Below are 25304 nucleotides of genomic sequence, written 5' to 3' on the forward strand. Positions count from 1 at the left end.
CGGTGAAGTGGCCCGCGACACGGCTGTCCGAAATGGATATGGCCCGCGACACGGGCTGTCCGAAATGGATATGGCCCGCAGGCCGAAAAAGGTTGGGCATCACTGACTGTAATGGATAGGTGTTCAGTCATAATCTACTATCTAGTCTCACGGTGGCGTTCTTGGCAATGAAGCCACCGGTGTAGCAACCACATTTCGAAAAAGGCTGAAGACCCATCTGTTTCTTTCAAAACAGTCTTAAACAACCAAGAAGCACTTCTGTCTCTATTTTTTACTTTCTTGGTGTTTTATATACTTGTTCACTTTATTTTTTCTTCTTTTGTTTTTTGTGCGCAATGAGCATTACAAATCGACATATCATCATGTAGCAAGATAGAACGTTTGTTTTCGTTTTGCATTCGTCACAGAGGCGGGGTGTCCATTTCAGTAATACAATTTCGTGGTTTCAGTGAACGACTAGGATTTTATAAAACATTGCTATAAAATTGTTTTATTTAAAAAAAACACGCACAACGTCAACTACTTAACGCACAACGAAACAACATCGCATACATGCTCAAATGAAGCTGTTCTCAAAATGTCGGTGCTTGTGAGCTGATGTGTAGCTTTAGCCCATGCAGACCTGCGGGAAAACAGCGATCAAAACTACGTAATCATCCTTCAGCAAAATGGCCAGCGCAACGCAAGATGAAAACGGTACGAAGTTTAATGCATCAAAGTTTTCCATGTTAATGTCATCAGAGTTTTTTTTGACCCAGTTTGTCGTAGCAGGTGTTTGTGTCTTGTCGGATAAGTTGTCTGAAATTACATGTAAACTATTAAAACGGGCTCTGTAGCTTTTCTCTCCAACTATAGCCAAGTGACACTGTTTGCTTATAATGTTATGGTAACAATGTATTATATAAACAAGAAGTCATCGCTCAGTATTTTATTACATATAAAGTAATAATTTTGATTTTAATATTTTTATTTTATTGTTACACGTAGTAATAGCAAAAAACCTCCATAAAAACCAAACAAACGCAACAGAACCACAGAAAGCTTATAAATAAAATAATTTTTACGATGACAGTAAGAGTTATATTTCAAAGCAATTTTAATTTATCTGAAGTACCAGATCAGATATTTTCATGCAAATTTTTCTGTTTGAGCAGTCTGGCAAAACACCAACAACATAACCAAACATTTTTCGTGATACAATTCCTTTCTTCGAGTACTGAGCAGATCAACTTAATTACTAGTCCTTCAACTGACTAACATAAGTTACCAAACAGTCATGTCATCTGGTACAGTACGAAGAAGAAATATAACTACATGGCCTGTGACAGTGTTTTTAATTGGTTATTAGTTTGATGTGCTTTGATGAAATATGGTAAAAAAAAATGTTTAAAATGTGATAAAAAGAATAAGATATATATGAAAGATTTTTTTGGTATTTAGTTTACTCTAAATGCAAATATGTTTCGTATTTTTGCCAGCTTTGGTAGAACGAGTGTTTCTTCGCATTGGAGCAGCAGAAACAGATGAACAGCTGGAATCTTTTCTGAGCAAATTTCTTGCACCAGTTTTGCTAAAGCTGAATAGTCCAGAAGAAACAGTGAGGAAAAAGGTGCACTGTTTTCATTTTTCAATACAATAAAAGAGTGGCATATTAATCAAGTAATTTTGGAAGTAGATAACATTTTTTTTTTCATTGGTTTTAGCAGTTAGTCTTCTTCTAGACATATTAATTGCTTAATTATATGGTTCTACTAGTTATATTTTTTAAGCTACAATAAGAATGATTACTACATATTTTATTAGTATTTCCTCTTGTTTCCATAACATACCAGTCATATTAAGAAGTCATGGAGCTACTGATTTCAAAGGTTTTCTAGTAATTTGCATGGAGAAAAGAATAGACCTGTTAATAAACCTGTTCACTACGGCATTACTCCGTGTATGCTACAACATAAAGACAACCAAATCATAACCTGTTTTTGCTTGTGTATGCCTATTTATGCTTTGTTAAAAGAAAACATTTAATATTCTATAGAAAATGCAGAGCATTAGATGCTGCTAAATTCTTTTTTTTTAACCACTTTGAAGTAGCAGGAGTAGGTTTTGTAAAATTTTGTTACCTGATTTTTATTTTCAAAACAGTTTTTTGGATAGCACTTGTCTACAGAAATGTTAAGTTGCTTTGGTTTTCCTTGAATTTTGGTGTTTTTTAGACTTAGTCTCAGTTTTATTTGGCAGTCTGATTTTTCATTGTACCCTTAATCCCTTCTTGATTTCTCAAAATTGTGACTAGATTTCTTTGCTTTTTGGATTATATTAGCTTGTGAGATTGTAACTTGTTACAGAAAAATAGCATTTGCTATGTATGATGTTTGTTTACAGTTGTGTTGTCAAACTTTGCTATGTATAATGTTAAGAGTTGTTAAATTGTTGGTAGGTATGATGCTTACAATAGTGGTGTCAAACTGTTAGGTCATGGAGCTGCTGGTGCATGTCAACAAGCGCCTAAAGAGTCGGAGTAAAGTTCTTTTACCAGTTGAAAGTCTTCTGGCCCTCTTCCAGGACCCGAGCTCCACGCCTTTCATTACAGTCAGTTTGCTTGTTCTCCCCCATCTTTTTCTAAACACAGAATAATAATGATGCAGATTTACATAGCGCATATATTTACTTCACGTATGAGTGGGTATTTCTGTTGTAAAAGTGAACGTCTGTTATATGTGAATATGGGTGCATGGTTGTTGGTGATTCAGTTACTTCTGTATATCATCTCTGTAAAGTGCTTTGAGCAAATCATTGGAAAAGTGCTATATTAATTGTTCATTATTATTATTATTTCTCCACTGCACAGTAGAATCAATGTACTTTACAAATATTTTCTGAATACAGATTCAAAACACATTTAAACAGAAGCAAAATGTATATAACAGTCATACGGACATAGACCAAAACACATCAGGAAAAAATAAAAGTGGCGAGAGACATGTCAACAAATATAAAAGATGGAAAAATCTGCTTATGAAGCATACCAGAGAATTGGCATTGGTAGACTTTAAATGGGTAAAAGGTGAATTTGAGAAGAGATCTGCTCAGATCTCTAATTTGAGGTAGTGTATGGAACCAGGCAGAAAATAGGAGCAGTCAAAGTATGCACTAATTCGAATCCGGAGATCTGTAGATCTCCAAGTTTTCAAGTGGTCACACATGTTCCAATGGCGGCAGAGGTGTGAGTCTGCAGAGTATATACATAGCTGTCAATTCACAATGATAAGTGGCATAATGGTTTAATTGCAGAAAAGTTATCAGAGAGTTAAATCTTTGCTGCTGACACAGTTCCAAAAGCGGCGAAATGATGCAGATGTGGCAGTATAGACCTCTAGTCAACCATTTAAAGTGATCCATAAAAGAGAAGCTGCATGGCACAGGCATAAAAGAACAATCCAGAAGATAGCAAGCTGCATAGCAAAAGCACAGATCAAACAGTAGACACAAAGCATAATGCAGATCTATCAAAAAGATGAAAAGAAGTGGTATCAGTCACCATCCAGCTAGTAATGTGAAGGGACATCACTGTGCATTTTATAGAGCAATATACTGCTAAGTACAGTATGGTTAATTTACAAGTCTACTGCACTATGAAAATGTGCAACGAAATAATGCAATCTTCAGCATGGCCATGTTCATGAAGCTGTTTGTAGCTTGTGAATCTGATTAATAATTTTTCCGTTTCCTAATAATATAGCACAAATGCTAAAGTGGTTCAGTCATTAAAAATGCAATTCCCAATATTTATTTGTACAAATGTTCTTTTTTCGTAGCTTACTTCAGTTTACGTAAAGAAAACCAAGTTGATTTATTTTTATGTAACTATAACTAGTATGTTGATTTTGTAAAATCCATGTATTATTATTACCCCATTTTGATATAAGCAAATGTTCATTATTCCATCATTTGTTTTTCCAAGTGATTATGCTTTTTCAGAACTTCACTATTCTGTACATAAAGATGGGTTATCCTAGACTGGAACCTGAAATGCAGGCAGATCTTGTACCTCTGCTAATGAAATGTCTCCCAAATAGACCTCCAAATCATCAGGACAGGTACATTTTCTTGAAATTTGAACAGTAGAAGGAGAGAGACTGTGTGTGTGTGCATATATGCACATGTCTGCATGCATGTGACAATGACAATCATCAACTTTATTTGTCACAGTGGGCCATTTGAACATGGGAAGGTGCTCTAGCTACAAAGTAAATGTTAGAAATAAAAGTAAGAATAAAGTTTGTTGCAAAGTGCCACATTAAAAGATGAAAGAAAGGCAAGTAACAATTATATATATAATATCACATAAGTTGTAGAAAACATCCCACACTGTACAATCAAAACAGGATTGTACTGGTGGAATTTAGCTACAATATAAGAAAAGCAAGGGTTCAAAGCAATTTTTGTAAAAGAGAAATCATGATCTTGTTACAGTCTGCTGCAGCTGATGATTTCTGCGCTCCAACATATTAAGATGCCTCGTACAGTGGAGGAGCGACGAGAGTTGTTTAAGCTGGAGGAGAGTCCACAGACACGGCAACTTTTGCTGGACTTTATGATGGATGTCCTTCTACTACCTTACAGGTGCACTTAGTTTTATGTCTATAGTCGCAACAAGGTCTGCAATTGTTGTTGGAGAGTTGCAGAAAAATAAAAATATACTGAGTTAGGAAAGAGGCATAGATAATCAGTGGTCATGAAGCTGCTGCTTACACATTTGTTCCTGCATACCATATTCCATGTCTTTGTGATTTTATATTGATTAAAAAAAAAATGTCTTGAAATGATCATTCTTGCCATTCTTGAAAAGTGAATTGTTTTTTCATGTGTTTTGATTGATCAGCTACCATGTTCCCCAAGTTCCTGTTGCTTCTGGAGAGAGTCCTGCAGTGGCATCTCCTCCATCACAGCCACCACCACCAGGGCTCAGTGAGAAGGCATTGAAACGTGTTTTGGGAGAATCTCCTTTGTCCCCAGAGAACTTGGAGAAGGCAAAGCTGGGTGTTTTGAGCTTTCTGAGCAGTGAAGTTTTGTCTGAATCGGAAGTTGCTTGCCATTTTGTCATTGCATCTTCAGACACTCGCCATAGGTAAGCATATTGAAACTGTGTATGTCAAGGATACTGCCTAAAAATCTTTCACTGCATGTAAACACACATGGATGTATACACCAGTCTAATAAACTAATCATCTGTTTGTTTTCTCATTGCAGTGTGGCAACCTCAGCTGACATGGAACTCAAGAAAATAATGGGGTAGATAAGATGTTTCTTAAAATTTTTCTGAGGATTTAAGTTATAATATTGTTTATGCTAGTTATTTGTTACTCTGGTGCCTTTGGCTGTTGAATACATTCCGTAATTAAAAATAACAAAAGATGTTACATCAGATTAATTTATTTTTCCCTGTAGCAAACTGTCGAGTGTTTCCTTACTTAATTACTAGATATAGGCATTTGTTTTATACTCCTTGATGCTGTCATCATTATCTGTAATCCTTTGAATGGTTTCTTTTAAAACCTAAAGCCTAAGAAGTATTCATATGCACACTCAGCTATGCAGATGATCCGGTGGTGCAACGGTTAGCACCTGTCACCAATACAGTGACGTTTGGCTGTCCTGGGTTCAGCTCTCGTCTCAGGCATGCTGTTCTTTCTCTGTATGTGGCATTTGTTTACAGAACTGACTGCCTTGCCTTGATGTAGCCTTAGTTGCCGGCTGGATATAAAACACCAATTCCACCGTCTTTCCCCATTTGTTTTGCTGTGTCGTAGTTGCTGGTTCAGCATAAAACATCAATCCCAGGTACACAGACAAACATACACTGGCATGTGCACTCACACCTTAATATCCTTACTTGAAATGTTGACCTAAACTTTTGAGTGAAAGATTTTTTTTTTGCAGAAGTGTGGACTGGAATTCCAAAGAACTGCTTACAAAGCTGTTTTCCATCTTCCAAGGGTCTGTTGCTGTCAAAGGACAGGTAGGAAGCTATGAAGACATTAATTAAAAAAAAAAAAGTGCCTTAACTACAAGAAAATGACGAGAGAGAAACAGTCATTTCTATTTTCCACATGCAGCTGTGACGTGCATAGTTGTAGATAAAAACTGCTTGATTGCATCAGACCTCGATATAACTACACAGATTGATGTGCCTATGAAAGTATACATGCTTACAAAAGTCTGCTCATGATAATCTTTTCATGACGCATTATTCAGGAAAATTGCTGAATACTTTAATTTTTGAAAAGTACACAAAAATGAATTTTAAAAATGTGTACTCATGCATGCATCCTTTTATTCATTCATACCCTTGAAGGTATCCATGTTTCCTTGCACAATGCATACACACATGCACACACACATATGAGTGAGTGTGATTTTTACTGGATTAAAATGTTTGTACTGTTTATTTTTAAACAAATGTAGTTAATCTAAATTTCTCATCATGGCTTTTAAAATTTAGTATCACTCTTATAACAGCCTGCTCTAAAACCAGATGAGCGCAGATCTCCTGTTTGTACAAGGATTCGCTTGAAAATATTTCCCTTTTTCCTACGTGCAAGGGAGGCAGTCAACATGTTTCCGTCATGCATTCAGGTGAATGGATTTTTTTTTTTTTGAAAACTTTTTGTTTAAAAAACATAAATAGTTAATTCCTTTCTACGGTGAGCATGTTTTGAAACCAGATCATTTGCCCTTTTTTGTAAGAAAGCAGAACCATGTGTTCAGTTTGTTATATTATTAGAAAACCCCGTACTTTACTTTTCCACTAATAATTTTTACTTTTAATCAATGTTATAATTGCTGTTGTGATAACTGAAAAAAATTGTTACATGCTTTTTGTGAAGGTGGTGTTTGACTGTTTGTTTGGCACAAATCAGCATGCAAAACTTCGCTCCATGGCTGTGCAGTTTGTACACCACATGTGCCTGAAGTGAGTAATTTTTTTTTTTGTGATTCAAATGACAGATGTAATTCTAGGCCTTGACCTTTCTAGGTTCCTGCAAAAATTCAATGAAGGATATATAGTTTGAAAGTCAGCACAACTATTTGCCTACAAAAATACCGTAGCTGGTGCACATTTGAACACGCAACGTGGCACCTCAAAAATAATTGTTATCATTCTTCACGCTGGTTTAAAACAAACCCCCTAGAATTGGTGTTAATGATTGGACAGTTTTCTAACCTGCTCCAAATTTCACTTCAGCAAGTAAAGTGGTGACGCCCGCACAGCGGAAATAATTTGGAAGGGGATTGTTCGAAAGGTATCGGAAGCAAGCGAGTGAAAAATGAAGCGAAGGCAACTGTGCAGCCAATGATAATTTTTTTTATGCAAATCAGTTTTGAATTAACCCCTTGTGTTAAAAATGTGTATGCTTTAACCTGCTTGCTAAGTTTTCCACTCTAAAACTGTAAAGCACTTCTTAGGACAAACTTTAGTTTTAAAGTTCAAAGGAATGTATTTGCACAAATAATTTGTTTAAGTTCATTTGTGCATAAAAATCATGTGATGTAGAGTCGTGGTATTAGTAAAGTGGACCTTTTTTATTTTTCTAATTATTCCAGGATCCATCAGCTACTGTAAACAGGGATCTGACAAATACAGATGCCATTATTCTTGCTGCCATGTGTATTGTCTATTGTAGGGGTGGACAATTAATTTTCCTAAGGGGCCGCATGAGAAATTGGGATCGTTTTAGAGGGCGGGACTAATATAGTTAACTCAGTTTTACTCAATACTGTATATATAGTATATATACTGGCAGGCGGGCGGGCCGGCCAGAGACAGGAGATTAATAATGATGATGAAAGATGATTTAGCGACATAAGAGAAAAAGATATCTATATGATCGGTCTTTAGTTCCATGTGATTAATAAAGTATTTTGTTGTATTTTGTTGTATATCAAATATTTATCAGAAAAAGCAGCAAAAATGTGTTTGTTTTGAGGGGCCAATTGTTTCATTTGAAAGGCCCCCTTTTTTGCATTGATTTTTATTCGTCTTTTTGAAATCCAATAATTACCTCTGAAATGACATTTATTTGGATGCTCAGTTATTTTCTTCTGAATGTATGTTAGAGAACTTTCTTTTTGTTCTCTGAAAAGTAAGAGCGGCAACTCATTATAATTTTAGCTCAGGCAGCTTTGACATGGTGTTACAAGAAACAAATGTCAAATTGGTCAAATTAAAAAGAGCTACTTTTCGTTCCTTGCCAAATTAAAGATGATCAAAATCAGAAGTGATCTGGCTTGAAATGCCTAATTAAGACTCTAAAAACAAAAGAATTCTGATTAATTGATGTTTGGCCCGTTTTTTTTGTTGTGCAGCTGTGATGACGCCATATTTGCCATGGTTGATGCAGTTCTTCTTTCGGGAATGGTTAAAGTCATCTCAGAGGCGAAGGAAGTAAGTCACATGCATGGTGTTTATTGTTCTTTTCTTCACTGCAATTATGTGAAGACTTCACATGTTGAACTATTTCTTTTATCACGCTAGTCACTGTAAAATGATCTGAGACTAAAGTTCGTCTGCAGCATATTGCATTATGTAGTGAGAACAACACAATTATGGGCAGTAATGACGTATTTCTTCTACAGATTGTTTTAGGTGGGATGGGGAAAGGTCTTTGTTATTTTTGTTCTTAAAATTTGTGTTTGAAGCTGCACCAATTGACAGTCACAACCAGTTTGTGAGAAATGTAATTACATTTACAGCTACAGTCACACATCTGTTGAAAAATAAAAACCACCTGTTGATACCTCTATTAGATATTAGTTGACATTTTGTTGCAGGAAAGACCACAACTGTGGCACTAAAATGCTGTAAATTTTTAAAAGGTTGTAATAGATGCACAAATTCATGTATGGCTGATGTTGTAGACATAGAATTGTTAATTTACTTGTGCCAGTCAGTATATTTCTTCCAAGCCTGTGGCAGGAAGAACTACTGCTCCGATGCAGCCATGGGCAAGCCCGGTGTTTTCGTTTATAATGGTGATGATGATGATAATGATGTTGCATTAACAATCGTGGTTGCAGCCAGTGCGCAGAGTTCGCCGCAGAGTGATATTACAGGCAAGTGGTGCATGAGATGTGTGAGCCTTGATCGCCCAGACAGGCTGCCCATCCATCGCCCACTGCCATTACTGTAGACTTTTCTACCAACAAGCTTGTTGTTATTTATCCGTCATAGACCCAGCCTTAATTTTTTTGCCATTCACAGTTACTAGCTATGTTCTCCAGAAGTAAAATAGTTGTTTTTCACTGTAGTTTTTATTTCCCTGACTCTTGCTGACACTCAAATCTAATTTAATTAGCATTTTCCTAATCTGTAGGCATATAAAAATAGGATTATGAGATATATCTTTCTTCTAAGTAGCTCAGCTCTTCAATATTCTTATAAAGCAAAGAATTTCCTGGTTCTTGGATATCTAATCTGGCCCGTGAGAACCATAAATATCCATCCAATAGAGTAGTGTTTTATATAACTGCCAGGTTAGAGATTACTACAGTGCTTAATACTAGATTCATATTTCTGAATTTTTGTTTATTATCTTTTACCCAAAAAAATATAAATCTTATTTACAATAAAAGATAAAAACAACTTAAATAACACCTACATCATGTGTAGCCGAGATGGAATTCCAGAGCTTTTACTGATTCCTGCGGCAGATTCATGACTAAACACACACATGCACACACATGTATGTACATGTGTGGGTGTATATGAGACTCATGTACAAGATTGATTTTCTTTCTGATTTCCTATTTCCAGCAAACTTATTTTTTTTAAACATTGTATGACAGCATTATATATATATGGAAGTATTATTGGATCACAATGCTCACATTAATCTGCTAAATACCCATATTTGCTAGTAGTTACTTCAAATAGTCTTCACTAGCACCCAGGTAGAAAGTCTATTGGAAAAAATACTAGAGGTGTTTGCATGTAAAAACCTGGTCACCTTTAGCAGCATTTGAGAACACGAAGTGCCATGTATATCAGGCGCAGGTAGGGCTGGGTCAAGGAATTCTCATGTCCATTTCTTCACACATGGCATGTGCTGTCAACAGAAGACTTCATCAGATCTCTTCCTGCAGCTGCTTCTGATCCAAAATGCAGATGGAGCATGCTGTACATAAATGTTCAAATTTGTTTTTAGTGTCAGTTTGGTTCTTGAGCAGTTGTTTTGTTCTGTGCTGGTTTTTTTTTTTTTTTTGTTTTTTTTTTTTGTTTTGCTCAGAGTATTTTGAAATTTAAAGCTACCACTGGTGTGGGGTTTAACATAATTTTGTATAAAGTCATTATGTAATGGCTTCTGTGGTTTGAGACAAAGTGTTAGCTGTAAAACAATGAAGAAATGACCAAGTCAGATTAGATTTTCAGAACTTAATTAAGTATTAACTAATACATCTGATTTGAATACTGATGGTTGAAAATGGAGTAGTCTGAATGATTTTGTAGCTGTCTCATAAGACTGACACTGTTACTTTGTATTCATATGAGCAAAGTCTACAGAACAGAGATAGTTACTTTGTTTTTCTTTTTTGGATGACTGGTCAGTAACTGTTTAAGTTCCTTTTTTATTTGTTGTTGGACCAGAATTTATGTAGTATCTGTGGTTGTGGTGGATGCTTCCTTTATGGAGGTTTTGTTGCTTTTGGTGCTGGTGTTACAACAGCTGTTGACACACATTGTTATTAGATGGCCAGCTGCTGTACTGAGCCTGCCTCCTATTTTGTGATTATGGTGCTAAAGTATTGTGCTATTGTGTGATTTATTACATTTGCTTATTATTGTTATATGTAGCTGATTGTAGTTTTATTGTATGTTAGTATTATTCCTGCATAGCTTTTATATAAAATTAACCATAGAAGGCGATAGAGAAAGTGGTCATGTGTCTGTGTGTGTGGTGCATGTAAGTGCATGCATGTGGGCATGAGTCTGTACGCATATGTGCAAGCTTATGTTTATACTTCTTTTCATACATATTTTTATACATATTTTTATTTGTTTTTAGCTGCTTTGCATGCTCGTGATTTTTTTTCACTAGAAGCTTCATTTTAAATAAAGACAGTTGCCCTTAACAGTTTTGTTAGAGATAGCCACAATGAATGTTACATTTTTTTCATCTTCCATATAGTTTTAGGTAAATTATGTGCATAATCTGCATGGTTTTGTGAAAAAATGTTTAGAGCTTGTGTGCTCTTTCCCTTAGCAAATTTTAAGCATTCTCAGATGGCAGTCTCAGGTGTATTTCCAATGCAGTTTTGATTGCAAAAATAGCTTTATTTTTGTTTTGAAGTCACTCTGTCCATATGCTTATCATTTACAGTGTAAAAGAGTTTGGTTTTTTAAATTCACGTTCATATTTTCCCCTTGCTGTCAAATGCTTATCTTCTGCATTCGCCTTGGCTGCCAAAACACACATACACGGACCAAACAATCTGTGCAAAATCTGCGTCATTTACAGGCTAGCTTGTTCACTTTGTACCTGTCTTGGTGCTAAAGATTCAGCTCCAAAAATCCTCGTTACCAAGTTTTCTTGCATTGATTGCTTATAGGATCCTAAGCTTCGTGGCCTGGCCTACGTAGCTGCAGGAAAGATATCACGTCGCTCACCCCACAGAGTTGCCAAAGACATTGCAATGGTGCAGCAGTTTTTTGATGCCATGTGCCAGGTCAGCATATTATAGTGTTATTGCTTTGGGGTTCTATCCAGATAAAGTACAGTGCCACATTTCAGCTTTTATTATATTATTATAAGTGCATAACCTCTGTTCCCATAGAAGTATGTACAGAAAAGAAAAAAAACTTTTGTATTTCACTGGATTCTGGTTTAGTAGAGGATATTAGTGGTGTTCTGGTACACCACATTTCTTGTTCTCCTTTATGACCTTTTATGATGTTTTTGACACATTTGTTATGTCTTAAGTTGTTATCAAGTTTTTTGCAGATCATTTTTAATGATGTCTTGTGCTGCTGCTTGTCAGGAAGATGCTGAGACAAGACTTGCAGTTCAGGAGGCCTTGTCTATGATGTCTTCTGCATTTAAAGACATTGACAAGACTAATCTTCAACTGCTTGAAGCCTTACTCATGCAAAACATTGACAAGGTTGGTCTAACAGCTTAAAGGAAAAAACAGTGATGTAAAATCAAAAATTATTTCAACATGAAATTAGCCAAGACCTTTCATTATTTTTAGTTGAAGTGTTTGTCTCTCTCATGCTGAATAGTTTTCAGAAGATGAGGTTCAAGGCATTGTTAAATGAAGAGGAAAAATCTTACGTAAAAGCTGAGATGATGATTTGACTGGCTTCTATTTGTGGACAGGTGGAGCCACAGGCTCGGGTAGTTGCTGTACAGTATGCTGCAGCAGTCTTCCCTTCAGACCATGTCCTTTCTCGCTACATTCTCATGCTTGGGGCAGGTGATGTGTAAGTGATTCATTCATCAGCTCTGTTAAGCTAGATAAAAATGTGTTCCAAGAGACTGGATGCAGCAATTGTGTTTTACTGTATCCTGTTTTGTAGAGCTGTAGTTTTCCAGTAAGAGTTCTCTGAGTATATAAACTATTTTATATGTGAATTTTAAGGACAAGACTCCATACCCTCTTTTTCAGGTCTTGATTACTTTTTGTGTGTAGGAAAGATGATGTTCGTCTTGAATCTGTGAAAGCCTTGCGGTCAGTGGCAAGGTCTGAAGACAAGGTTGACAAGATACCAGAGAAAGAAAAGCTGGCAGATTTTGTAGCTATGATCAGCTTTATTAAAGAAAAGGTAACCTTATTTCTGGCTTTTGCCCATTAGTTTTAAGCCTCTTACGTTACAGGGTGCTGACTGCTTTGAAGTTTGCATTTATGTGTTGCATGCAGAAAAATCGGCAATCTGTGTTAATTAGCAGTTAGCAAATTAACTGATCAGTTTTTTTCTTAAAAATAAAAAAAAAGTAAATGTAATCTTTTTAAAAAAGGTTAAATCTGTTTTATAGCTTATTTCTTTACACAAGAAGCAATCTACACTTTGGCAGATTTTTCAGTCCCAAATATTCCTTGTCCTTGCAGGCTGCCATAAGGGAGGCAACCCAGCACAAGTATACTGTTGGAAATGCTGTGATGCCCTTTAACCCTTTGACATACACAGAAGGTAAAATTCATTATGGTTTGACTTGGACTGAAAACGAATTGCTGTTTGTGTCATCTGTCCTTACCTCATTTGTTCATATTCTTTTGTTATTTAATTGTAATTGTAATGTAATTTAACTGTCTATAGTTGTGAAAGATCCTAAAAAGAAGAAACAAAAGTATTTATTCTGCAGACACAAAGTTCATAAAGGAATGGACCCATATGTATTTTTGTTCACTTATTTCATTATGTACTTTCAACAGATTGTAATTTACTTGCGGATGTGTCTGGCTCAATGTGCTGGGTGTCAGCCTACACCAGTTTTCAGTGAGATGCAGGAGCAGGCACCCAGGGTGGCAGTTTATGTCAGGCAGCTGCTGTCACAGTATCCTCTTGACACTGGTCCCATAGCTTGGTACATCGACATGTTGCGTCAGCTTCTCACTGCTATTTCAGGTAAGGTCATAGCATCCATCTCCACCTGTAAAGTGTGCATGCCTATGCACACTCAGCATATGTATTCATCAATGGTAACAAAATTTTGCCTTTTGCCATCTCATCTACTAAGAGGTATAGGTCCGTTTTTCTGCACTTTATTCACTGCAGTTCACTTATGATCTACTGAAATGCAAATTTTCAGTAAGGTAGAAGTGTTTGCTACTGACCAACAGCTGGACTTCATGCTATTTTTAATTCTTTTTACTTGGGAACTATCTAATGTTTTATAAAAGAGACTGCTGCTTTCAAAAGTGGAATAAATTTACTACAGAGTTACAATGAAATGTATTTTTCAATGATAGTCAGTGAAATTGTAGTGTTAATACTACTGGAACCTTCACATATCAAAGATATTAAATTTTAATGTCATGAATGTGTTATACATCATTGTAACATTCATTTTTGTTTTTGTTTTTGGTTTTTTTTCATCAAACACTATTCTTCCTTGGTCTAACTTGCTGACAACATCATCTCATTAACACTCCCGTGAAATCAAAGTTTCTCGTGTTCTAAGGGAGTATGGTAAGGGGGGAATTGATTCATAGTATAATACAAGGCTGCACTCGTGGATTGGTCTGGGCACCCTTGATGGTGGGTTACTTCCTCATTGACTGCTGTACAAATATGTCTTTGATGGCATTAATACTGTATATGTGTGTGTGTTTAGTAAGGAGGAGACAGGAACCAAACAACACCACAACGATATATAGTTTGCAGGGATGATGCTTTGTAAATCGTTTGGGTTGTAAATAAGAGAGTTGCTTTTCAGCTGCTCTTTTTTGTTGGAGAGCTTAGGCTTTACTTTTGTCTAAAAGAGCACTTATGAAGATGTGATTTTTAAAATATGGCTTGGTGTAGGAGTGTGTGTGTGTAAGGTATGTGTGAGTGAGAGAATGTATGTGTGTAGGCATATTTGTATCTGCTTACATCATCTTACACCATTCTTGCATTAATGCATCTTTATTAAGCTATTTTAATGCAGGTAATATGCTATAGTAAAATGCTAAATAGTTTTCATTGTTTTTTGATGGCTATTAAATGTTTTTTATTATTTTAATCTTATTTTGATATAAAATAGTTTAGCTACATTCTGGTAATGATAGGATACATGGTTTACGTTCACACTATTAACAGCCACAAATTTCCTTTCATAATTTGAAGATTCTCATTCTTGGGAAAAAATTATAGTTTCAACTTAAATCAGCTTTCAAAAAGTGGAACTCAAATGAACCCAAACAACAGAAAGAAAGGGTCTTAAGAAAGTTGGTATTATTAGAGTATCTGTTTATTAATAATTTGAACCTTTGTGAATCCATGAACCTTCTAAACGTCTCTGAGATATTACAATTGCTGCAGAAAACAGAGGTCCAAAGTGGCAATTGATGATTTAGTAAAAATAAATCAATGTCTTGCTGACATTTCATTTTACAGGTCAGGAAGCCATGTATTGTCTCTTGGAAGTGGTTGCCATGGCACCCAGCAAGCTGGCACCATATTTTCTAAAACATATCGAGTGGTTAAAGGTAGTGTTTCAGATTACTCTCCTTTATTTATTTATAAATTTCACAGTAAAATGGATAAAGTCTTGTCCCTTGTCAATTTTCATAATGGCTTGTCCAGCAATGATTCATTGTTCATTGAGAAATGACCAGCGGAAGGAGGGAAAGAGGAAGGAAAAAGGAAAACAATAGAAGAGCAGAAAGACAAACATTTAACAGAAATTCAGATGCTTAGTAGTAACCTTTAATTGGGGCAGAGCCACTTTGAGAGATCTCTGTTTTGTCTTTATTCACTTGATTTATAAATACTTATGAGTGGCAATTTTTTTTTCAGGTACCTGTTGTGTATGGAGTATTGTTATCTGTACTATCACTATAGTATCAGGGAAAGTTACAGATGAACAGATATCAGATACTTTTCTTTCCCTTTTAGAGACTGTGTTGTTTTGAATATCAGTTCTATCAGGTTGTTTTCATTTCAGGGATTTATCACATCACCCAAAGATGAGATCAAACAATATGCAGCTGAACTGTATGCTGTTATTATGGTTACCACTTCAAGCTCACAGCAGCTGCTTGGTGCTATTGAAGACTTTAAACGTGGCTTGTCTGATAAGGTCAGAGATTGTTTTCTTTTGGTATAATTATTTTGTACACATACGGTACTTTAATAATAATAATAAGTCGATTTGTAATGCGCAGGTATCCATTCCGAAGAATGCTCATTGCTAATGCATGCAGTGGTAGCAGCAAAAGAGGTTGTCTTTTTTTTAATACAGTATAGGCCTGTCTGTCACTGCTTTTTCCTGTGTGTGGCAGAATCCTGAGGTCCAGCAAGGATCACTGCTAGCACTTGGTCATCTTGTTGGGTACTGGTGTCGAGCAAGTTCCTGTAGTGATATGCAGGTAGAGGATATGGAACATGATGGTGATAAGTCCAGCAAGAATCCTTCATCAAAGGATGCCGTGATCACCAGTTGTATCAAACAGATATGTAAGAAGACAATTCAGAGGTTTTATGGAAGACTATAACAAGGCTGCAACGTTAGTTTGATGACCTCTAAAAAAATATTCTTATTTTGATGATACTTTAATTTTGCTTGTTGTCACCTGAAAAGTGATTGGGCTAGAGGGTACATAGTGTTATCAGCATGCAGAATGGTTAAAGCAGAGGTTCTCAACCTTTTACTAGTCACGCCCCCCTGACGAACAAAGGTACGTCCGCGCGCCCCCCTTAGCCACACAATGTAAGCTAATTTCACTAATACCAGTATAAGAAACTTTTAAAAAATGATCACCTTCGCGCCCCACTTGTAAGCACGTCGCGCCCCCCCAGGGGGTCGCGCCCCACAGGTTGAGAACCGCTGGGTTAAATCATGGAATGACAAATTTACATGGAACTGTAAGCTCATAGGTCTTCTAGTTGGAAGTGAGTGTATAGGTAGAAAGTGGGCATGAGTTCAGGCAAAGCAACTGCAAACATAATTTCCTGCATAAATCATATTCAAATGTGGAACATAATGCTTACATGTTGGGATATCTTGCATAAATCACATTTAAATGTGGAATATAATTTGTATGTGTTGGCATATCCTATGTAAAACATTTAAATGTGGATCATAATGATTACATGTTGACATATCTGACAGCACCTTTAAATTGTTGTACAGATGCCTTCTTTGAAGTGGAAAATGCAGGATTAAAAGTGGCTATGTGCATGGCACTGGGAGAAATTGGAAAGAGTACATCACTGCCATTACCAGCTGGTGGCGAAGGTGATGCAGAAGGGGAGATAACCAAATTGTCCATTTTAAACAAGTTGATTGGTCTTATCAAAACTGTAAAAGAGATCAATAAGGTAGGTGTGTGTGTGTGTTTGTGCACGTGTATGTGTGCTTATTTGCAGCTGGAAGCTTAAAATAGGCACAGCTGTAGAGAAATGTTTATCTAAATATATGAAGGGTTTATTCTTTTCTGAATGCATGTAAAAAGGATCCGACATCTTGGTGGATGCTATCTTTCCTGTCAGTATGACGTAGCTTTTATATGGGAATAAAAATTAAGGTGTAAAAAGAAAATGATCACATCAAACTGTTCACTACCTGATGGCTTGTTGTCCAGACCAAAGAGAGGGCAGCACTGAGTGTTGGGTGCTTGTGTGTTGGCGACAGGGAGTTTCCTCATCGCAGGCAAGCCATGAATGATCTGTTTCAATCTGTGCAGGTTAGTGAACTGCTGACTTCCAGCTGTCATTATTGAAATGTATGGGAATTCTGAATTTGAATTGCTTAATACAGCTTTGAGGTCATAAGTTTTGTTATTTGCGTTTGCTGTAAGGTCATGTTAACACTAAACGTTAGTTCTTTTCAGGCAGGGGAAAAATGCACTCCAGATAATCTTGAACATTCAAATTGTTTTCTTCTATCTATTATTCAAAAAATTATTGTGACTTGTTGCCTCAGACCTTAGATATCATTTCTGCGAGCAAAGTAGCCTTCTATTGTCAGTCTTGTTGTGTGAATTGTAAAATAATCTTTGTAAACTTGCTGTTAATTATCCATGTCTTGCAAGTTAAAATCTCAGTGGCATGTGTTAGATAACGATATAAAGAGAAGAAATGTGGGGATATTGATGTGATATTGTGTGATATTGATGATTGTAAATCAAAGAAAGAAGTTTCATTGTATGATTTTGTGGATCTTTAGAGAACATGCTTCATTGACTTTAATGTTGTGTTCTTCATGATTTATAATTATCCGAGAAAACTTGATTGACTGTAGTGTGTTTTTCTTGGTTTACAATCGTCAGAGCAAGCAGGTGGAGCTACAGTTTAGCATTGCCTCGGCTTTGATGTGGACAGCTTTAGGTGCCAAGGCACCAGTGGGCCGTAACACCTGGACACAGACTGAGGATGATTATCAAGTAAGTCAATCTATTTTTGTGAGTGAACCTGTAAAATGTAAATTTTGTTTTTTTAAGTGCAGAGGGATTTTTCAGATGCAAATATGCTTTTAGAGGGCATTTACCTAAAGAGATAAAGCTCTTGATAGCCAGGGTATTATGTTCAATATTTTGACTGTTTGTTAAACTTTTGGGTTCGCTTTGATATTTGTTACGGATGTTTTTTCTTGAATGGACAGGATTGTGAAATAAAACAGTGAAAACCATTGCTCTGTTAGCTATGGCAAATAAAGGTATGCGTTGGTCAGCATTCTTGATAATTATGGCTATGTTTTTATTTTGTTTTTGTAGATTGTAAGACAGGTGATAGAAACAGGGAAAACACACACACATGCTTGCAGACAGACATGCACACACACAGACATGCATGCATATACACATGAACAGACTGTCACACACTTGCACACATTCTCACATATTCAACGCACACACATAAGCACATACAGGCTGACATACTCAACACTTACTCTCCCACATACATGAACACTAATATGCATATGCATGTATGCACAAAGATACAGTCTCACATGCAAACACACTCTCATACAATTATAGATGTGTGTACATGCACATTCATGCACATATACATGTACAACCACTGGTCATGGATGGATGCAGATATAAACTTATATTCATATGCACACATTTACGAACCTGCACATTTTTCCCAGCTGAAGATAAAGCAAAATAATGTGTGTGCTTTATTTTTGTAGGCCTCACTGGCAGGACTAGATGACGATGTAGACTGGTACTTAACACAGCTCTTATCTACATATGTACCACATGCTAACCCTCACACGAGACAGGTACTGATAATTTTAATGAATGTGAATACTCACCCTCATGAATTAATGACAGACTAATAAACTGTAAACTATACTAATCTTTTCATCCTTGTGATTCTTTTCTTTATTATTTATTTATTCAATCATTCTTAGCTTGTATTTTGTGTGTTAAATTTTTTTTTTAATTTATAAATGTTCCTTGTTCAGCTTATCAAATATATTTACCAAGAAAAGTGCAGAAAAACACAATGTACTCAATAAATTAGTAAGTGTAATTAATAATGGTATAATAATAAGTTGACTAGGGATTTTAAGGTATGTGATTGGAGTTGTGCTGAGATAGTGCACATGTACTTAACAAGCAAACTTGAGCATATGCAGACAACAGTCTGTGTGAAAGAGAAAGAGGAGAGCAAAAAAGAGATAAAGCAGAAAGCTGTGAGAGCAGGGCAGTCCTCCATCATTTGCTTTCTTGTCTCTCATTCTTTCACTTCTTGTTCTGCTTTTGCTACTAGAATCATATAAAACTTCTTTTGTACTAGGCTGCCTGCATATGGCTTTTGACACTAGTTAAAGAATGCAGCAGACATGCAGCTGTACAGTCACGTCTTTTGGAAATTCAGCGAGGCTTCATGCAGTTGCTGTCAGAGTCTGATGGTATGCATCTTATTATTATTATTTTTTTTAATCTAGTGTTTGGGAGGTGAGAATGTTTTGTGGTATTTTAATATAAACTTTTGTCTGAGTGGCTGTGAAGTTACAATGTTCATTTTGTGTTTTTATACATATATGTCGATGCTTTCATGTGTTTTATAGACATATTTGGGTGCATAGTGCATGTATATATGCTATTTATTCCTCCTTTCTTTACGAGTTTTTAGGTCATTCAAATATAGATTAACATGTGACATTAGCTTATCTACTTGAGAGCAGAGGCAGAGAAGCATTTTATGCTTACTTGCTGTCAGTGAGGAGCTCACCATCAAGACGGAACTTAATTCCACTTTAGAGCACATCACACTTTCCAGTCTGACAGAATTCAGTGTCTGATTATTTGTCCCCACTATTTTAAATATTTTTAACTACCTGTGGTCATCCGTAAGTCTCAGTCAGGGGTGACATTTGAGAAGTGTTGCTTTCTGAGAATGCTTAATTTAGAGTTTATAATTTTTGATGTCAGGTCCTTGTGTAATGATGATATGTTCTGTTTTCTTCTGTCACAGAGGTGACACAAGACATAGCCTCAAAGGGTCTTGGTCATGGTTATGAGATCTGCACCCCTCAGCAAAAGGACATGCTAGTCTCAGAACTGGTCGACACACTCATGACAGGAAGAAGGTAGGCATGTGCCCTCTGTGTACGAGCTACTATTGTAAAGCAAAGCTTCAACTCTGTTTAAATGTACAATTCTTTTGCTAAGCTAGATAACTTAGTATACTTTAGAAACACCTACAAATAAAATGTGACACCATTTTCTAATCATTCATCAGCTGTGTTCCCTTTGCTTATTGCAGAAATTAAGCAATCATAACAAATCATTTACTCTTATTTCAGAAGGTTTTAATTTTGTAGGATCTACACATGCTCATATTGCTCATTTCACGGTAAGAATGCAACTAACAAGTTGTGTGCATTTTTGCTCAGAGCCAAGCAAGACATAAGTGGTGAAACAACATTGTTTGAGGGTGATGCTCTTGGCAAGACACCTGATGGGTATGTATTGTTGGCTTCAGTTTACTGGATTTGTATAGTTGGGAACTTCTTTCAACAACAGCAAGAAGTGATGGAAAATGTTGACTTCTTTTTTTTTGCTCAAAATTTTTCTAAACATGACTTTTTCTTCAGGTAACATGAATCAGGACTTATCTTCATAACTCACCTTGCATTTCTTTATATTTCTTATTGACTTTATTAAGAATAAAAGATGGGGGTGATAATGATGATAGCAAAAAAGAGACAAAAACCAAAAATGCCACATCATCACACATTTTGTTAGCCAAAAGCTTGTCCATTATATCTTTTCCAGGCATCTCTTTCTAAATAGATTCTTAATTCTATTAATAGCTATCCAAATTAGCTCATTTCATTTGCATCTGGTCAGACATTACATAGCTAAATGTAACTCATTCTTTGTTGATGAGCAGAGGAGGTTTATCGACTTACAAAGAGCTTTGTGCCATAGCCAATGATTTAAACCAGCCTGATCTTATATACAAGTTCATGCATCTGGCCAATCATAATGCTACCTGGAATACCCGCAAGGTGAGTGAGCAAAGATGCAAGGTATGTTAGTTTATTTATCATCATATCTTTTCCAACATAACTTGTAAACAAGGCAGGGTTAATGTATTTACTTATTAGACTATTCTTCATCATCAGATCTTCAGTTTAGAAAGATCTTACTAAGAGGGGAGTTTTGGCAGCAGCACTTGATTGAAGAATGAAGAACTTGTTTCCTTTTCAATTTCATCCTCCAAGATTTTGTCTGCTCTTGAACGGTTTATTATTATCAGTTATTGTCTGTTCCACTAGGTAAATTTCCAATTAGTTTAAATTTTTACATAAAGGAAAGTCTTTGAGGAATGCTGAGGTCTTATAGTCTCTTGATGCAGGGTGCAGCCTTTGGATTTTCAACAATAGCAGCTCAGGCTGGAGAGCAGCTGGCACCGTACCTGAGTCAGATTGTGCCACGACTGTACCGATACCAGTTTGACCCCAACCCTAAAATACAGCAGGCCATGACAGGCATCTGGAATGCTCTTGTTAAAGATAACAAAAATACAGTAAGAGACAAAAACATGTGCTAAAAAACCAGTCTGTATACGGTACAAAATGGGTATTAGTTTTGAATGCACAGGACATTAATTTAGAATTATGTGTTGCTGTTTTTCAAAATAAATTCCACAGTTAAATGTAGTAATGTCATGTTTTACTTTTTATTCTAATGTCAGATGAATTCCTCACCCTTCTATATACAACAGGTTGATAGATTCCTGAAGGAAATCGTGTCTGACCTCCTGAAGAATCTGACCAGCAACCAATGGAGAATCCGAGAATCAAGGTTCTTGTGTTTTCAATGTTTTATTCTCCTTTATCAACTATTAAAGATGTAAGGTTAAATTGTGAAAATTTGCATCATGATATGATCATTCTTTAAGATGGTGTTTTGATGAAGTGTGGCAGCATATAATCTTAGTTTATCTTGCAGCTGTCTTGCTGTCACGGATTTGCTGAGGGGGCGTCAGGTAGACAGCATTGTTGATGACTTCCCAGAACTATGGGAACAATGCCTACGTGTTAGAGATGACATTAAGGTATCCATGTTTTACATCTTTCATAGTCAATATTTTTGAATGCCAAGTTCTTTTAAGATGGAAAGCTTTTTTTTCCCAAAAGAATGCTGGGACAGCAGGTACTTGTAATATTTTATTCACTGTTTGTAGTGTTAGTGCAGTAAAAGAAATTTGCTTCAAGAATTCATTTATGCATCATAGTATACATTTCATCTTTTGTCCATCTCTCAGGAATCAGTTCGAAATGCAGCAGATGAGGCATGTAAAACTCTTAGCAGGGTAAGTTTCTAGATGTGGATTTCTAGATGTACTTAAACTGCTTAACTGAAAATTAGTTACAAGCTTTTGAAGTGAAATGAAATTTTTATGTTGTCATTTAAAACAAAAAGTGTTACTAGGATTATAAATAAGCAGATGTTACTAAGCGTGCAGGAAAAGAAGCCATCATGCACATAAAATACTAGCATCATGTAAGTGCTGTTACACACCAGATTCAGGGGCACTGCCTGAGGCAAATATGTGGCTTTTACACATATTCATATGCTTTAGAGGTGAAATTTATGCTCAATTTGCTTGTCTTTATTTTGTTAAGCAGGAAGAGTGGAAATGATCAGTAGTTTCTTAGGTGTATGTGTGTACACTCCTACTTTTTTATGTAAAGGTATCCATAAGGATCTGTGATCCAGAGAACGGCAAGAGTGGTGAGAAAGCTACATGTGTTATCTTGCCATGTCTGCTGAGTGTTACCCTTCAGAGTTCAGTGTCAGAAGTTCGAGCTATTGGGTAGGTAAATTGATGTGTTATTTATGCCACTATATGAATATCATTTTATCTAAACACAGTTCTTTTATGATGCAACTGACAACCTTCTAGATATTCTAAGGTCAGAACTGTTATGTGCCGTGACAAGGCATTCTTCTATCATAGTATTATGTTGTCCATGGGTGACCATCATTTTTAATTCGTGTTCGATTCTGTAGTCTTCTATGAGTATAAATAATATTGGTAGCTTGCCATTCTTTTTGGCATGCGTTGTTAACATTATCTAGAAAAGTCTTTTACCTACAGACTTTTCTAGAACACTTATTTCTGTATGTTTGTAAATTGAAGGTGTTCTCAACTAAATACATGTTTTTTTTTCTGACAACTTTTCAGGCTGTCCACAATACTTCAGATCAGCAAGAAAGCTGGACCTCTGTTGAAGCCACATATCCCGATCCTTGTGACAGCACTTCTTGAAGCTCTGAGTGGTCTTGAGCCCCAGGTCCTTAACTATCTCAGTTTCCACACCAGTAGCCAGGCAACACAGGAAAAAGTGAGGACTCAGATGTGATGGTGGTGGTGATGTTGGAGGAACAAATTTATGATGTGAACAGTTCATGAATAAATTTTTGTCATTTTTGTATTTAACGTGAGAAACATATTCTGCTGTTCACTAGCAGTTAATAGCAGTTATAAACTGTGAAACTGTCCATAGATGATGGTGAAAATTACAATGAATTTCATCTCAACAGCTTGACAAAGCACGTATTGCTGCATCAAAGACCTCACCTATGATGGAAACAGTGAACAGAGTGAGTTATCAGTATTTTCCATGAACTCAGAATTTCATAGGTTTTTTATATATATATATCTCTGTATTTGCAATATCATAAATATGCCTATGTGTATACTTATAGCCACCTAAGGTACCTGTGTTCAGAAGCTGAGACAAAAAACAGAAAAACTGGCTCTAAAAGGCACCAGCTGTACAAAATTTTTTTCAAAAATTGATATCTGGGATATTAATCAGATTTAAATATATAGATTCTATCTTGAGCAGTTTTAGTTCAAGCTTTTCCTTGTCTTTAAATGACGATTCAAGATGAGCATTATTAATTATGTGCCAAAGAGAGACATTTGTAGAATAAATTTAAATTGAATGGAAAGAAGAGAAACTAAGGCTTTAATTCCAGAACTTTCTATTACAGTGTGTACAGTATGTGGACGAGGATGTCCTCACTGAACTGGTGCCTAGACTTTCAGACCTAATCAAGAGAGGCATTGGTGTAGGAACCAAGGTAAGTTTGTTTGCTGCCCAAAATCAATCTACTTTTGTATTGTTTGCCTGCTGGTTGGGATAAATATACTGATATATTGTTTTCCTGAAATGGAGTAAAAAATTGTGATGTTTGAGTGCTGGCTGAGATGCAGGGATCTATTGCTTTTGCTTTAGCTGAGCATATTGAGGTATTTGGTGGCATAGATAAATGAGGATTAACTCACTTGATATCAGATGGTTTGGAGTGTGTAATTTTAATATTGTCCTTTGATAGTACATCATTATTCTTATACTTTTGCAGGCTTATGTTATGCTGATTAAAAACATATTCTGTCTCCTTTTCATTTGAGATGATGATAGGAAAGGTACATGCTTCTCGAGATATTTTCAAGAAGTGATTCTTTTAAAATGCTTTTTTTTTTTTTTTCTGTATTTTATAATAGGCTGGCTGCTCTAGCTTCGTGGTGTCTCTTGTTCACCAGTGTCCACATGAACTTGCCCCTCATGCAGGTATACTGTGTGTGTGTAGGGTGACTATGTATAGTGCAGTATGTGGGTAGGTATGTTTGAGTGTGATGTGGCATATTGTGTGTGTGTGTAGTGTTTGAGTATGATGTGTGTGGGGGCTTTTAGTGTGAGTGTGATGCACATCTTGTGGGCATTTGTGTGAGTGTGATATGTGTGTGACTGCATGTGTTTGTGTGAGTGGTATATGTGGTGTGTGAGTGCAGGTGCTAGTGTGGAGTATCTGAGTGTTTGTGTGAGGGGTGTGTGTGTGTAGTTTGTGTGAGTGTTGGGTGTATGTGTTTGTGTGAATGGTATGTGTAGTTTGTGTAAGTGCAGGGCTTACGGTTGTGTCTTGTGTGAGTGTGGCATGAGTGATAGTATTCAGAGATCATTCACAATATTGAGCATATCTGTTTCTCTAGTCTGAATGGAAATTGAAGGAGACTAAAGAGACAACTGGCTTTCACGTGTGCTGGTAGCTGTTCAAAGATATTTTCAGTAATTTTGAATCTGAGGATAAATTTAAGGGAGGCAGGTCTTTTATATTCACTG

At 36.2% G+C, this 25304-nt stretch overlaps 1 protein-coding gene across 1 annotated transcript in view; it reads left to right on the forward strand.

Moving 5' to 3' along the window:
* The first annotated feature begins 549 nt into the window (after positions 1–549).
* Positions 550–25304, forward strand: part of LOC112574013 (proteasome adapter and scaffold protein ECM29-like) — a 30725-nt gene continuing 5970 nt past the window's right edge. Inside the window, exons 1-37 of the mRNA XM_025254796.1 lie at positions 550–696; positions 1479–1609; positions 2473–2589; positions 3979–4097; positions 4474–4623; positions 4883–5128; positions 5251–5292; positions 5941–6019; positions 6520–6636; positions 6888–6973; positions 8368–8446; positions 11608–11724; positions 12037–12159; positions 12378–12481; positions 12691–12823; positions 13108–13188; positions 13432–13624; positions 15098–15189; positions 15648–15782; positions 15985–16159; positions 16836–17023; positions 17287–17388; positions 17974–18087; positions 18840–18932; positions 19454–19568; positions 20135–20249; positions 20556–20624; positions 21056–21173; positions 21524–21694; positions 21893–21972; positions 22120–22225; positions 22436–22483; positions 22866–22987; positions 23360–23519; positions 23719–23778; positions 24175–24264; positions 24689–24755. Of these exons, the coding sequence (XP_025110581.1) occupies positions 669–696; positions 1479–1609; positions 2473–2589; positions 3979–4097; positions 4474–4623; positions 4883–5128; positions 5251–5292; positions 5941–6019; positions 6520–6636; positions 6888–6973; positions 8368–8446; positions 11608–11724; positions 12037–12159; positions 12378–12481; positions 12691–12823; positions 13108–13188; positions 13432–13624; positions 15098–15189; positions 15648–15782; positions 15985–16159; positions 16836–17023; positions 17287–17388; positions 17974–18087; positions 18840–18932; positions 19454–19568; positions 20135–20249; positions 20556–20624; positions 21056–21173; positions 21524–21694; positions 21893–21972; positions 22120–22225; positions 22436–22483; positions 22866–22987; positions 23360–23519; positions 23719–23778; positions 24175–24264; positions 24689–24755 (4165 nt within the window). The 5' untranslated portion in view covers positions 550–668. The remainder of the gene's footprint in view (positions 697–1478; positions 1610–2472; positions 2590–3978; positions 4098–4473; positions 4624–4882; positions 5129–5250; positions 5293–5940; positions 6020–6519; positions 6637–6887; positions 6974–8367; positions 8447–11607; positions 11725–12036; positions 12160–12377; positions 12482–12690; positions 12824–13107; positions 13189–13431; positions 13625–15097; positions 15190–15647; positions 15783–15984; positions 16160–16835; positions 17024–17286; positions 17389–17973; positions 18088–18839; positions 18933–19453; positions 19569–20134; positions 20250–20555; positions 20625–21055; positions 21174–21523; positions 21695–21892; positions 21973–22119; positions 22226–22435; positions 22484–22865; positions 22988–23359; positions 23520–23718; positions 23779–24174; positions 24265–24688; positions 24756–25304) is intronic.

Source organism: Pomacea canaliculata, linkage group LG10 (assembly GCF_003073045.1).
Source record: "Pomacea canaliculata isolate SZHN2017 linkage group LG10, ASM307304v1, whole genome shotgun sequence".
NCBI classification, from domain to species: domain Eukaryota; kingdom Metazoa; phylum Mollusca; class Gastropoda; order Architaenioglossa; family Ampullariidae; genus Pomacea; species Pomacea canaliculata.